General features: G+C 39.3%; 1 protein-coding gene across 3 annotated transcripts in view; it reads left to right on the forward strand.

Moving 5' to 3' along the window:
- The window catches only part of LOC143490818 (uncharacterized), a 37,499-nt gene extending 22,614 nt beyond the window's left edge, over positions 1-14,885 (forward strand). For 2 of the 3 annotated variants that reach the window (XM_076989312.1, XM_076989313.1), the window contains 10 exons: positions 946-1,027; positions 1,231-1,367; positions 1,580-1,661; positions 1,888-2,012; positions 3,443-3,537; positions 3,705-3,741; positions 7,185-7,243; positions 7,910-7,985; positions 8,722-8,806; positions 9,032-14,885. In XM_076989312.1, the coding sequence (XP_076845427.1) occupies positions 946-1,027; positions 1,231-1,367; positions 1,580-1,661; positions 1,888-2,012; positions 3,443-3,537; positions 3,705-3,741; positions 7,185-7,243; positions 7,910-7,985; positions 8,722-8,806; positions 9,032-10,191 (1,938 nt within the window). In that variant the 3' untranslated portion in view covers positions 10,192-14,885. The remainder of the gene's footprint in view (positions 1-945; positions 1,028-1,230; positions 1,368-1,579; positions 1,662-1,887; positions 2,013-3,442; positions 3,538-3,704; positions 3,742-7,184; positions 7,244-7,909; positions 7,986-8,721; positions 8,807-9,031) is intronic. The other variant, XM_076989314.1, reaches the window with a different exon arrangement.
- The last annotated feature ends 315 nt before the right edge of the window (positions 14,886-15,200 follow it).

Below are 15,200 nucleotides of genomic sequence, written 5' to 3' on the forward strand. Positions count from 1 at the left end.
ACTGATAGCGATTTGTTAAGTAAGACTGAAACCATGAAAGGGCTGTGCCTGAGACTCCAACCCAGCGTTCTAACCTTTCTAGCAAGATCCTATGATCAATTGTGTCGAAAGCTGCACTAAGATCAAGAAGCACTAACAGTGATACATAGCCTTGATCTGATGCAAGGAGGAGATCATTTGTTACATTAAGTCATGTCAAGCTTATTAGACCAACAAATCATTTCTTTGCAGAAAATACATTTGTTTATTAGACTTTTTATATTTGTTCCAATTTAATACTACTACCACATTGGAAAAGGCATTTTATTCAATTGAAAATACTTAATTAAATGTGTACATCAACAAGTAATCTCATGCACTTCTATCAAGTTATCATAATTTTATGTTTCATGTGAATTAAATTACTTAAACCCTGGAATAAAATGAAACAATATATTTATACTCAGGTTTGAAGTAAAAGACCTTCATAGTGGGTTGTTGTGACACCACTAAACCATGATTCATACAACCAAAGTTTTATTTTATTCTAGAAAAGTACTGAGTATATTATTCAAGCTATAGTAGCTTTGCGTTTTCACAGTAAATATGAAATTCACAATAAATATGAATTTCCATAATTTCATGTTTTCATATTAGCAAATATGCTAACACCATGCGAGTTTTTAAAGGGAAAATAGCAGCCTCTATCCTATTTGAGGTAGAACTGCACGTGAGCTTCAAGTTAAGTACTTAGTGAGTTACGAATGCGTCTGAATACTCTTAAGTTAAGAACGATATAAGTACGACGTAAGTTACGAAGAGTTTTGGGAATCACTTGCAAATTTAAGAACGTTACGAAGTACTTAGCGTTACGAACATTTTGAGAAACGCAATCCTGGTCTGTGCCTCCAGACACAAGTCCCTTCTTGAAAAGAAATACAGTGTATTTTTGGTGTTTGTTGTTAGGAAGAACTAAACACAAGCTGTCAAATACAGAGTCCTTCTCAGGTGGGCAATGTCACATCACCAGACACCCCAGAAGTATATGGTGAGTGTGTGGACATATGTGTGGTTGACTCTGTTTTTACCTCTTTAAACCATAATATTCCCATTTGCTAGTTGCTAGTATAATGTAATTAGATTACATAAAATTTCTAAATCCAGTATTCATAAATTCATAAATGTTTGATGGACAAATATAAACAATAATTTATTAGTGAGCACAGTTTAATACAGTCATTTTTTTTACAGGCCAGAAGGAGGAACCATCACACCAGAGTATTAAGGAGATTCCTGACCTGCCCACTGATATAGAAATGCAGAATGACCAATTTTCTGAAAAGAGTGAAAGTGGAGTAAATGCCCTCGTCACTGAGCAATACACTGAGGTAAAGATTTTTTCAATAAATATTTTTTGTTCAACTTGGAAATAATTTGAGCAAAGCCAACACTCCAGTAAATTTTGATTTTACTTCACAAGCACAGTGAGATAATCTTGTTTACTGCTGTTCTGTCTTAGAGATAAATATCCAAACTATACCTCAGTATTTTCTTGATTTTAAAAGTCATTATAATATATTAAATTTCTACCTTTTATTAGAAAAAGAAAGGTTCAATTACACTGACACAGTCCTCATCTCAAAGCTGTCTCTCTCTAGTCCCTCATAATATACAATATGAAGGTGAGTTTTTCATGTGTGTGTGTTTGAAGGGGTTGAGGGTGTTATTTAAGGATGCAGAATGGAAATTCATTCTACACGTTTTATCATGTACTGTAATTTAAAGTTCAATTTGAGTATAATGTAATTTCTTCCAGAATACATTTTCTGACATGAACTTTCATTTTTGAACTGTACTGTACAGTACTTGTGTTTTGTTCATAAGTTGAACGTGTGATGTTGCATACAGGCCACAAGGAGGCAGCACGAGTCAGTTCTGTGGAATCAAAACACCAAAAGAGGGCCAAAGATCCTGAAGAAGAAGACAAAATTGAAAATGAAAATGTAAATTTGCAAAAGAGTGAAGATAATGAAGTGAGTGCTTTGTTGGGAGTGAGTTGCCATTTGATACCTCTGTGCCTCTGTCCATCACTACAGGGGATAATTATTTAAAAAGAAAAACAGTATATTTTTGTTGTTTTTTTTTAACACTCATTGTGGATACTCAAATACAGCAAAATCCTCCATTGCTTCCAAAGTGCTCCTCAAATGGAGCACCTGCTGCAGGTCTGTCAGAGGCCCATCCAGGGTGCTGAATGACTCAAAGAATAATACACATGTTGGCATGGACATAATTTTGATTTCATAGATGGGGGGGACACTAACCCTGCTATGCAAATGTTGTTCGCCATCAGTATGCCTTCGTTTCATGTCCTTGTCACTGGCTAGGTAGTACATTGGTCCAAAATACACAAAAAAGTCCAACAAATCTCATTACTAAACTTTTGTTTTCATTAGTAATGCTACATTAGGAAACAAACCAGTTGTCCTCAACGGATCTTTCGTAAGAATGAAGGGAGCCGAGTCGTACTTGAGCACAGTTCTTTTTATTGTTGTGCCCATATTCACTGTCTGCTCAAAATCCATTATTCACGTGAACAAGGAGAAAGTCATAAGAGACAGACACTGTCATGTTCCTTAGGGGCAGAGCGACATTTAGTTAGCAGTTAATCAAAACAATAAAACTTTATTTTCTCATGGCTAATCTCGAAATCCAGTCTAAAATGCAGCGCAACAACCTTTTGTTGTTGCATTTAGCAGATGCTTTTATCCAGAGCATCTTACAAAGTGCTTTGCATCTGTTCAAAGTGCAAATAACCATAGAAAGATAGACATACAATATGTATGGATCAATATGTATCTTTAGATCTGGTGATATGAGTAATTTAGTGCTAAAATATTCCACAAATGTGAAATTCAATTGTATCAAATTGATGTTAGTTTGAATGTGATTCAGGTGTCACTCTTTTGTTATGAGTGGGGCCAGAAGAGCTGGTTCCCCTCAAAAAGCAGCTATTCCCATTTATTTTCCTCCAAAATGTACTTGGCACCAGCAGTCATGTCACTGTTTTAACAGGAGTAAAATGAACAAACACCAAGAGAAACACTGTTTCTCACACAGTGGGAGCAAGAGGCTTAGAGACAAGACTTTATTTGACTTAAACCTACACACAGTTAATAGTTGAAATGCTGCTGGGGACAATTATATAATACAATGTTTAACATGGATTCCTGCAGATTCCAATTCTGCTATACTTAGATTACCTGTTAGCATAATCTTCACTTGTAGTGTTCGTGCTTATAAGTAGTACGCATTTATGTTTGTTCTGCTGCCTCAGAGTAGTTGCCTAAAACTAAAAAGCCCATGTAACATATTAAAAGCTCTTTGTGACAATGAATGTAACTTAATTAATGTTGAGTTGTAAATAATATGCCTATATTTTGTTCCCTACTTTTACCTGCAGAATGTAAATCGGTGGCTTTCACAATTACCAGCAGATGCAAAATATTTTTCATCTGATGAGTCTAACGAACGACCAGTTAATTCCTCATCCAGAAGGTGAGTGATGCAGCTTTAGCCCAAATCCTAAATTAATTTGTAGAGAGTAACGCAGTTACTGCTGTTTAACTTCATAAACATGGCTAATATTTGTTGTTTCCTTTTGGAACACTGAACACCCGTCATGTTTGTCCAAATGTTTTCTTTCACTTCGTCATGTGTCCCAGAAAAAAAACAATCCAGAAGATACCCAGAAGTATCAAGGTAAACACAATTATGTCAAGTACTTTGTTGAGTCTGTCCACCAGTTTAAATATGACATTCACATTATATATTAGAAATGAATAATATTTGTTTATTTAATATTAATATTCACATTATATTTGTGCAAGGGTTGCCTGCACTGTGTGCCTCTGATCACTAACTGCTAGTCAGTAATCAGGTCACCTGCAGGTGATAAAAAAAAATTTTCCTCTGCAAAGACCTGGGCTGTGTTCAAAATGGCCTACTACATACTACTCACATATTGCAAAGACCTGGGCTGTGTTCAAAATGGCCTACTACATACTACTCACATATCGCAAAGACCTGGGCTGTGTTCAAAATGGCCTACTACATACTACTCACATATTGCAAAGACCTGGGCTGTGTTCAAAATGGCCTACTACATACTACTCACATATTGCAAAGGTGGTGGTAAATGTCTCCCATGCGTTCGAAACTTTCATATTCATGTGACCTCATGGTAGTGTTTGTTGCTTACTGGATACTATACTGCATACTGCTTTGGGCACCAGTATGCAATATATAAGTCCTGTATGAAGTATACAGTATGTAAAAGTATAGCTTCAAATAGAGCTTTGGTGTTAATTACATGCTGCTACTAGCTCCACTCATAACAGTATCATTTTCTTTGTTTCTGGTTCCTCATTCACTCCTTGTACTCCTGTCTGTCTGGGTCCATCCATGGTGGCTTTGAGCCATTAGAATCATCAGAACTCCCACCAACATGGCAGTAATCGCAATATGGAGTCTCACCATCCCTTCCCTGGTTGTTGCCCAGGACACTGTTACTTTAAAACAGTGACAGTGTTAATGGAATCCACTTTTATTTGAATATTTGAATATATCTATTATGTTGGTATAATGAGAAAAGGTATTGTGTGAAATGTGCATACACTACCGTTCAAAAGTTTGGGGTCACCTAGACAATTTTGTGTTTTCCCTGAAATCTCATACTTTTAATTATCAAATGAGTTGCAAAATGAATAGAAATATAGTCCAGACATTGACAAGGTAGAAATAATGTTTTTTTTTATTTTTATTTTTTTATAATTTTCTACTTTAAACTTTGCTTTCGTCAAAGAATGCTCCCTTAGCAGCAATTACAGCATTGCAGACCTTTGGCATTCTAGCTGTTAATTTGCTGAGGTAATTTGGAGAAATTTCACCCCATGCTTCCAGAAGCCGCTCCCACAAGTTTGATTGGGTTGATGGGCACTTTTTTCGTACCATACGGTCAAGCTGCTCCCACAACAGCTCAATGGGGTTGAGATCTGGTGACTGCGCTGGCCACTCCATTACCGATAAAACACCAGCTGCCTGCTTCTTCTCTAAATAGTTTGTGCATAATTTGGAGGTGTGCTTTGGGTCATTGTCCTGTTGCAGGATGAAATTGGCTCCAATCAAGTGCTGTCCACAGGGTATGGCATGGTGTTGCAAAATGGAGTGATAGCCTTCCTTATTCAAAATCCCTTTTACCTTGTTCAAATCTCCCACTTTACCAGCACCATCACATTACCTCCATCATGTTTGACAGATGGTGTCAGGCACTCTTCCAGCATCTTTTCAGTTGTTCTGCATCTCACAAATGTTCGTCTGTGTGATCCAAACACCTCAAACTTTGATTCATCTGTCCATAACACTTTTTTCCAATCTTCCTCTGTCCAATGTCTGTGTTCTTTTGCCCATATTAATCTTTTTCTTTTATTAGCCAGATATGGCTTTTTCTTTGCCACTCTGCCCTGAAGGCGAAGCATCCCGGGGTCGCCTCTTCACTGTAGACGTTGACACTGGCGTTTTGCGGGTACTATTTAATGAAGCTGCCAGTTGAGGACCTGTGAGGCGTCGATTTCTCAAACTGGAGACTCTAATGTACTTGTCTTGTTGCTCAGTTGTGCAGCGGGGCCTTCCACTTCTCCTTCTACTCTGGTTAGAGCCTGTCTGTGCTCTCCTCTGAAGGGAGTAGTACACACCATTGTAGGAAATCTTCAGGTTCTTGGCAATGTCTCGCATGGAATAGACTTCATTTCTCAGAAACGAATAGACTGTTGAGTTTCAATTGAAAGTTGTTTTTTTCGGGCCATTTTGTGAGTTTAATCGAACCAACAATCGTAATGCTCCAGATTCTCAACAGCTCAAAGGAAGGTCAGTTTTATAGCTTCTCTAATCAGCAAAACTGTTTTCAGCTGTGCTAACCTACTTGCACAAGGGTTTTCAAGGGTTTTCTAAATATCCAATAGCCTCCTTTCAGAGTTAGCAAACACAATGTACCATTAGAACACTGGAGTGAAGGTTGTTGGAAATGAATCTCCATACATCTATGTAGATATTGCATTAAAAACCAGATGTTTACAGCTAGAATAGTCATTTACCACATTAATAATGTATAGAGTGTATTTTTGATGCATTTATTGTTAGTTAAATTGAAAAAAAAAGACTTTTCTTTCAAAAATAAGAACATTTCTAAGTGACCCTAAACTTTTGAACGGTAGTGTATATATATATATATATATATATATATATATATATATATATATATATATATATATATATATATATATATATATATATATATATATATGCACGCACGCACACACACACACACTCACACACACACACGTGTGTGTGTGTGTGTGAGTGTGTGTCTGTCTGTCAGTTCTTCCGACAAACATACAACATATTTAAAGTTACAGAAAAACAAGTATGATAAGCATTACATTTGTAACTAAGAGTAAACCCAAAGAAAGCAAAAGGCTGGATCATCTCTGTTGACATCATCTATAAGTAGGCCCAACTCAATAATGTCACACACACACAATTAGAGAGATTAGAGAAATTAGAGAGATGCTGGACTGTGATCTGGACTAGACTCACCCCCACAGAACACAATACAGACAAGACCTACACATATGGAGCACAATGAGTTGTCTAATGTTAATATTTTCAGGCTTTACATTTATGGCATTTGGCAGATGCCCTTATCCAGAGCAACTTACATTTTTATCTCATTTTTATACAAGTGAGCAATTGAGGGTTAAGGGCCTTGCTCAGGGGAACCTCAGTCATGGCCTTAGGTCTGGGACTCGAACCTGCGACCTTCCGGTCACAAGACCAGTTCCCTAACCACCAGGCCATAACTGCCCATCAGTGAAGAAAGTGAAGAATGATCATGTTCAATAGACACTGGTAGTGTACATGTGAAATGGCGTCCACTATACTGTTCTGTTCTGATTCTTGCTGAATAGCAAATCTGGTTCATTTCTGTGTTCTACATGTTTTGTGTTAATCCTGATTTATTCTTACAGAACCTTGACTTTCACATGTTTCAGTTATTGCTAATTGTATGTGATGAAAGATGTAAGTTTGAGAAAAAATTATGCATTTGTTAGTAAGCTTTTGTTGGCCATCTTTTCATTTTCTGACAGTCTGACAACTCCACCAAATTTAACAAGAAATTTAGGAGAGTTCATTCAGATGGTGACAGGTAAGTGTGTAATTTTGTCCTCATTATGTCTGCAGTTTTGTTTGCTGTTTACTCACACTTAGTGTCTATCTTTCAGTGGAGTTTTGGAGATAGAATGACGCAATAATACACGAGAGGGAGTGCTATAACGGGTAATATCGGCACTGCTGTGCTGCGGTCGTAGGCACGAGGCCGCAGGCCGAGTGCCGTAGATCAGCACAGCAGTGCCGATATTACCCGTTATAGCACGAACCTCGAGTGTTTTTGCTTTTGGCTCGAGCTTTTGGCTCGAGCTTTTGGCTTTTAACCCATTTGTCACGCAGCTTTGCCAAGGAGACCACAACTCCCATGGGTCTGCCTTTCATAACACTACTACTCTGTTGTTTTGCCCTGAGGAGTTTGGAAGTCGCTTCTCTCAATTAACCTTTTTTCATAAGTCTGCTTCCGTCTGCATTGCAACATGTACCAGCAATCACACCATTGTACTGAACTTGTACCAAGCAGTGATGCACACCTATGGTGTGAACTGAACTGTGATCTGTTACACCCATAGTAATAATGTAACAATTATTTCAGTCTTCAATGGATTATCTTAGAGTTAGAACAGGTGTTCCTTCTCAAGGACGTATTTTCAGATATCTATTTTAGCTGGTGTTTGTCTTAATAATGGGTCTGTCATTTTGTTAGGTCCTCTCTGAAAAAACATATAGGTACACAAACAACTGAAGAAACAAAACAGCAGTCCCACAGTGAATCTCTGAAGGTGAGCAGAATCTTGTGCATCATTTTGTTAGTGTAAAGGAAGCATGAAGCATCAGGTTTACATTGGAATTTGGATTAATACAAAGTTAAATTACTTCCTGTTTCTCCCTCTTAGGTTGTCATAGCCTGTTCTCTCTTCTCTCCTCACCATTAGTGGTACAGACAGTGATAAACACAAATACTAATTCTTGTGTGTCAGGGCTGGAGAGAACCTACTTTAGGGAGAGATTTGTGGCAGCTCACTACTGAAACGTTTGGCTTTCATGCCGTGCATTTGCCAGCCAGTTTCTCTTGCTCAAGTTGGTCTCGAGTTGTGTTTGGTGTCTCGCTACCATTCTCCCTCTCTCTCAGTATCTTTACTTATTCGAGTATTTACCTCCTGCGCCTCTTCACTGGCCTCCCTCAAGTTTTCCTCCCACTATTATTTTTCTATCCAGTTTAGTTTCGTTGGGAGCATTGTCACTTCCTTTATTTCCATGACTTTGCCTCCTCAAATGAAAGACACATGCATTTAGTTGTTTTTAGGACATCCGTAATTACCTAAATATATCTTAACTATACTTTGCAAAGTTTTCATTATATGTGTTTTCTGAAAAAATCAAGATGAAATGAACAGCAAATTCCATTTCTCAGACTAAATGTGATATTATTAATTGCCTTTAAACCTAAACTATTTCTTTAAAATATGTTTGGTGTGTGTGATTCATTTAAGAACATGTCTGCACCTTTTTTGTTAGGAAAACAATTTGGAATTTAAAACTACTTTCTTGGGTGTGGCTATACTTACTTTGGCTTGCTTTGGATTGTACATATATTTCAAAGGTAAATTCATGTTATTTCTATAATACTAATGTGAGGCCTGTATTTCTTTATGACACTATATCGTGATTGAATCACTGAGGTAAACAAATCGTAATATACAGTTTGACATTTCAAGTGAAAATTCAGCTGAAAATGATCATGTTGATTTTTTGTCAAATATTTTACACTCAAAAATCACGTTGTATCTTGTATATGAAGATTTCACCTTTTTTGTTTGTTTTGAAGGACCTGAGGAAAACCACCATGAACTTAGATTGATGCTGATTGGTAAAATCAGGGCAGGAAAGAGTGCGTCAGGAAACACCATCCTGGGAGAACAGCTCTTCAGACTTGATGCATCTCCAGCATCTGTGACTCCACACTGTGAGAAAAGGAACAAAGTTGTGAATGGAAGAAACGTCACAGTGTTTGACACTCCTGGGGTCATGGACACCTGGTTAACATCTGATCAAACAGCTCATAATGCACCTGAATGCATCTTCAGGTTTGCTCGTGGTCCTCATGTGTTCCTACTGTTGATCAGACTGGGGAGATTCACAGAGGAGGAGAAGAATGCTGTGAAGTGGATTCAGGAAAACTTTGGAGAAGAAGCTATGAGGTTCACCTTGATACTGTTCACTGGAGGAGATCTACTTGGGGAAAAACCTGTAGATAAATTTATCAGTAATAATTACGAGCTCCAGAATCTTGTAGACATCTTTGAAGGCAGATATCATGTCTTTAACAATAAGAAGGACAATCCATCTCAAGTCACAGAGTTGTTTAGAAAAATAGATCTAATACTCTATGAGTCCATGGGCTACAATCACACAAGAGATGTGTACCAGAATGCCAAGATGATCACAAGAAAAGAAGTGGAGATGAAACAAATGGAGTTGGAGAAAGAGATTAGAATGGAGGAAGAGAAAAAGAGAGCAGAGATGGAAATACTGATCAGGCAAGAGGAAGAAATAAAGAGGATACAGATTTCAAGAAAAATGAAAGAGGACGAAATGAGGAATATTAATAATAAGGAGGAAGAGGTTAGACAGGAGGAAGAGGAAAAGAGAACAGAGATGGAGAGACTGATCAGACGAGAGGAAGAGGTCAGAAGGAAACGGATTGAAAAAAATATGAAAGAGGAGGAAATGAGGAATATTAAGAAAAAGGAGGAAGAAGTGAGACAGGAGGAGGAAGTAAAAAGGAGACAGCAGGAAGAAGAGATGAAAGCAGAAGAGCGAAGGAAGGTGAATGAGCTCGCTGCTAAATTAAGAGATGAGCAATATGAGAAAACTGAGCTAAAGGCAGAGTTGGAGAAAATACAGTTCAGATTTTTTTGTTTCTTGGTCCTAACTGTTACACTCAGTTTAGGTCTTGTGTATGTTGTGTATCGCAAACGACCATAGAGCTGTAACCTATTGTCAGATTTCACAGTTGCCAGGCAAACGCATCAACCATCTATCATTCAGCTTGTTAAATTTGTGGATTCCAAAGTGACAGCACACTGCATAGCTCTACATCAGGAGTGGCTCGCCTGGTTTCGTGCGGCTCCCCAGCCGGTCCGCGCGCTCACCTGCACTAATGGTCTGTGTCATGGCCCGGTTACCTCATCAGCTCTTAGGGCGACACACTGCTACATCTTCGTGGTGCGCGGTTTGTTTACAAGCCTAGCGAGCCGCTAATACCTTTAAAACCGGTGTAGTGGAAAACACGCATTTGACTGTCTTCACACGCTCACACGAGTTACTAATTCGCCAACTACTGGCGATCGATCGCCATTATCCACCCCCCACCCCTGCTCTACATGGTCTCTTCTCTACACAGCTACTCTACACACCCAGAACCTATTGGAGATGAAAAATACATGTTCAGTACAAACTGACTTCTGTCAGTCAGGTGTTTCACCAATAAATTGGTTCACCATCAGTGTCCATGAATACTGGAAAAAGACAAAAAACAAGAAATGATGAGGGATGACCAAAAGTAAAACAGAACAAGGCAAACAAAAAAATGCAACACAGACCAGGCAACAGACAATGGGACAGGAACAAAATCAGACGCAGCAGGGCACTGGAACAGAAAGAAAGGGAGACAAATGAACAGGAAAGGGCACAGAAACGACAACAGAAACCAAAACCAAAAAAATGAACAGAAGACAAAAACACAAGGAGATCCAGAGGTCCATCAGGGAACAGCAGACAGAGGCTCAGGTGACACAGGAGAGGGAGGGCTGGGCAGGTAAAGGCAGCAACAATATCCACAGACAGAGTCAAGACAAGCAGGACACACACACTAATATGACAGAAGTCTGGTCGATCGGTGATGGCAGATCCAGGGGAACCCTGGGAAACCGCCAGATTCAGGAGCAGATGCGCTGACCAATGGGACAGCCACAGGGACAGTGGGTGACCGTGGAGGAACACAGACACAGAACCCACTTGACAGATTTCTAAGGTCACATGATTACTGGGAACTCGAAGTGGCACTTGAAATTCAGCCAAGTATCTGAGAACGATTTGTCTGAAATATCTCAAAGATATGTCTATCCATGTTTACGGGTTGCTGCTCCATGTAGTGTTTATCAGAACAGGAAGATCCACAGCACTTATCTAGAATCGCATCGCACAAACCGGTCAAAAGTGAAACTAACTGCATGTAGATTTACGAGATGCCCTTGTACCCACATTGTCAGGGGATTTGCTGTCTTTGGCTCAGTGGTGCTGAGATGTCGCAAATCAGACGGTGTGGAAAGAGCAAGAGATTAGCCAAGCATAATAACCAGTCGAAAAACCATGGGAGCTACATGGGTTAAAGCAGTGGCATGCACAGACATTTTGGGGGGCAAGTGCTGGGGGGGGGCACTTTTTAGTGCACGTGGAACACTTCATTATAAAAAAAATTACAAGCACATGTTGAATGAAATTTGACTTTTATTTGTAACATTCTCTAAACGTGAGTTTTCAATGGAAAAAAGTCACACCGCCGGGGAACTCTCCGTTTCTTCTTTCACAAACGAATGTGTTAATTTATGTTGCCTAACAAAACCTATACAACAGAAAACGTTCAGCTTAACACATAGATTTGCCAACTCTACCTTAATTATTTGTATGTGGTCGTCCTCACGTTATCTATCATTGATTTGGGCTAGAGCGACAAGTTTATCAGGTGACCAGTTGGCTAAAATGCTTAGTAGTTTGGTGCTGTATGAGACATTTTACTGCACAAGAAAATGATTTCACGTTGGGCTTACTGTGCATTCACACCGAAAGCGATAAAATCGCTCTCCGTCGCCGAGTCACTAGCATCACGTCGCGTGGGGGCGTGTCCAACATCACGCCGGCATGCAGCACGTGACAGATATTCAAATCACGTTTTTAAAGCAGGACGCAGTATTTATTTATTTTAATCTATTGATGACAGGACACACGATTATAAAGGAGTGCGTGTATAAAACATAGTGTGTGTATAAAACACATATAGTATATAAACCTAAAATGTTTATGTATTTTTTTTACTTTTTACCCCAGACCCAAAGATCAAACAGGAATAAAAAAAATCATAACCAATAATAGGGTATATGCTAATTTATTGCAGATGTTTTTTAACAAATGAACAGTATTCCCTCCAAAAATAAACATTTTGTACTGTAAATAAACAGGGACACATCGTAAAGTGCGGGCCATCCAGAGACAGCCACTATCAATCTCTCCTCCATTTTGCAATCGGAACAAATAATCAGTAGGAACCAAAGTCAGAGGTGCGGTTTCGGAAGAGGGTGCAAATATACTTTCTGATTGGTAGATTGGTAGATCAATTCACGGCGCGTCACGTCGCATCGCTGGGTGTCGCTCACTCTCATTGGAAATGAATGACTTCCGGTCGCCATGTCGCTCTCGTCGCTTTCGCTGTAAACGCACAGTTAGAGGGCAAACAGTACGATTTTACTTTATGTGTATGTTCCCTGGCTGGTCGGGCACGAGAGAAGAAGTTTATCTGTGACCGTTCGTGCTGTGCTGAAGACGCTTCCTTCCACTCGCTGAACGGAACTGCTGCAGCGCATCTGGTGTGACAAAGGAAGAGAGAGGTCAGGTGTGTGCGAGATGGTGGCTCATTTCAGGGCATTGGTTTTAATCGCTCAGGTTTTCAAAAGATCATTTCAAACCGACCTCAGTAAAATGTTAATAATAATAATAATAAAAACTTAAGTTTCAAAAGAGCACTTTCGTTGATAAAGGGCAGAGTTGGTGGTGCTTTAGCACCTGATGTCTATGTCTGCACGCCACTGGGTTAAAGAACAAGACTAATAAGAAAATATATTCTTAGCAAAGTCCCCCTGCTCAAGAAGGCACATGTGCAGGTCCATCCAACACCTGGATGATTCTGAGAGTGATTTGGAGAAGGCTCTGTGGTCAGATGAGACAAAAATTGAGCTCTTTGGTATTAACCCGACTTGCTGTGTTTGGAGGAAGAGAAATGCTGACCAGAGCCGGAGTGGCTAATCGGGAGGTTCGGGAGGATTCCCGATGGGCCGGCTCATGTCAGTCTCTAGTTTGGGCCGATTGGGAGGGAAAATAATTTTGGGCCGGATTTGGACATGAAACTCCCGGGCTGAAAATGTGTCCCACTCCGGCCCTGATGCTGACTATAACCCAAAGAACACTGTCCCCACTATCAAGCATGGAGGTGGAAACATTATGTTTTGGGAGTGTTTCCCTGCTAAAGGCACAGGATTACATCACCGCATCAATGGGAGAATGGATGGAATCATATTATCAATGTTATTAATGCCACCCTTGTCAATGGTTTTAATTAGGGATGTCCCGATCTGATCTCAAAGATTTTTAACTGATCGGTATTGGCTTTTCTGAACACAAACCTTAGCCCGATCTTTGTCATAAACAAATGTGGCGAACAGGACTAACAAAAAAAAGGAAAAAAGAAAGAAATGCACGACTACGCCACCTAGGGGAATTTCACCCCAAGGAAATACATGTTACGTTTCACAGGGCTGGGTGTGACTCAAATGCAAGTATTCAAATGATTTATTACAAGGAAGCAAAGCACTAAACAAAGGAGAGCAAACAAGTAAGGAGATAAGTAGACGAGGGAGAACATGATAATGACTAAACAGAAAAACTACAAACTAAAACCAACAGGGACAGAGTATAATCACACCATGACAGACACCTAAGATCACTAGAGAATGCGAACACAATATAAACATGATCAGAACTCCGCACGAACATAAGGGATAAGACACTCGGGCATAAAACATCAGTAACACAGGGCAGCTCCACTGAACAAACCACTGCAAACAGAAAGGGGAAAAAATAAATAAAAACCACTCAATCTTAACCAAATCCAACATGCAGAACAAAAAAAAGTCGCTGCCAAACCAAGCATAAAAATGTAACAGAACAACCAATAAAAAACACGAAACAACCTATCACTCAGATACGGAAGAGTATTAGGGCCACAAAAAAAAAAATGGGGCATTGGGGGGAAAAAAGGGGCAGCCAGAATTCTGAGATTAAAGTCAGAATTGACTTTATTCTCATAATTGTGACTTTATTCTCACAATTCTGACATTAATCTCACAATTCTGACTTTTTTCTTGGAATTGTGGGTACTTGGAGGGACATTTGTCCTGCAGTTTTCTAACAACCTTCACAAGGCACTGCAAACACTCTCTCCTGAAGTTCAGAACAGAGTTCCCCTATCTTGCTTCCTGTTTTGCCCTGAAGTGCCTATCAAGGAACATTCACATCAATGCTTAGAAATAAAATGTTTGCCGAATTTCTTGATGATAAAAGTAACACCAAACAAATTATATTATGATTGATTTGTGCAGGCACCTAAATCAGTCCCACCAGGATTTCGCGGGCCTTTTTTGTGATTGTTGCGGGCTAAAATGTTTGACGTTGCGGGTGTTTTTCAAAAAAATTGCGATGGAAGTTGCGGTGTGTTTTTGCTTTTTTGTGAGTACATTGCAATAGGGAGTAAATGTTGTATGGTTTTCCTCTAGTAGTCCATTTTAATTATCTATTTACCCATTTATTCAGGGTTGCCAAATTTCAAGATCGCTTGGAGTGAGATTTGAACCTGGAGGGGGTGGCGAACGTTAATTGTTGATGGGGGGGAGGGGCGGGGTTAGCGAACGTAAGTTGTTACCGGGCGGCCTGTAAAATGGACACAAATTAAGTATTATATCGAGATCGATGGCAACCCTGATTTATTTATTTATGGGTATTATGCTTCTTATAAAACCCATGGTTTAACACTTCAAGCAATCATTGAATGAATCATTTCGAATCATTTAGACTATATGTATAAATATTTAACTTAATTAAGTTTAACTGGTGCACGCAGTTACAAAATTCGAGAGGTGCACGACCTTGCGAATCGACAGCGTGCG

This window comes from Brachyhypopomus gauderio, unplaced genomic scaffold, assembly GCF_052324685.1.
Source record: "Brachyhypopomus gauderio isolate BG-103 unplaced genomic scaffold, BGAUD_0.2 sc67, whole genome shotgun sequence".
Lineage (NCBI taxonomy): Eukaryota > Metazoa > Chordata > Actinopteri > Gymnotiformes > Hypopomidae > Brachyhypopomus > Brachyhypopomus gauderio.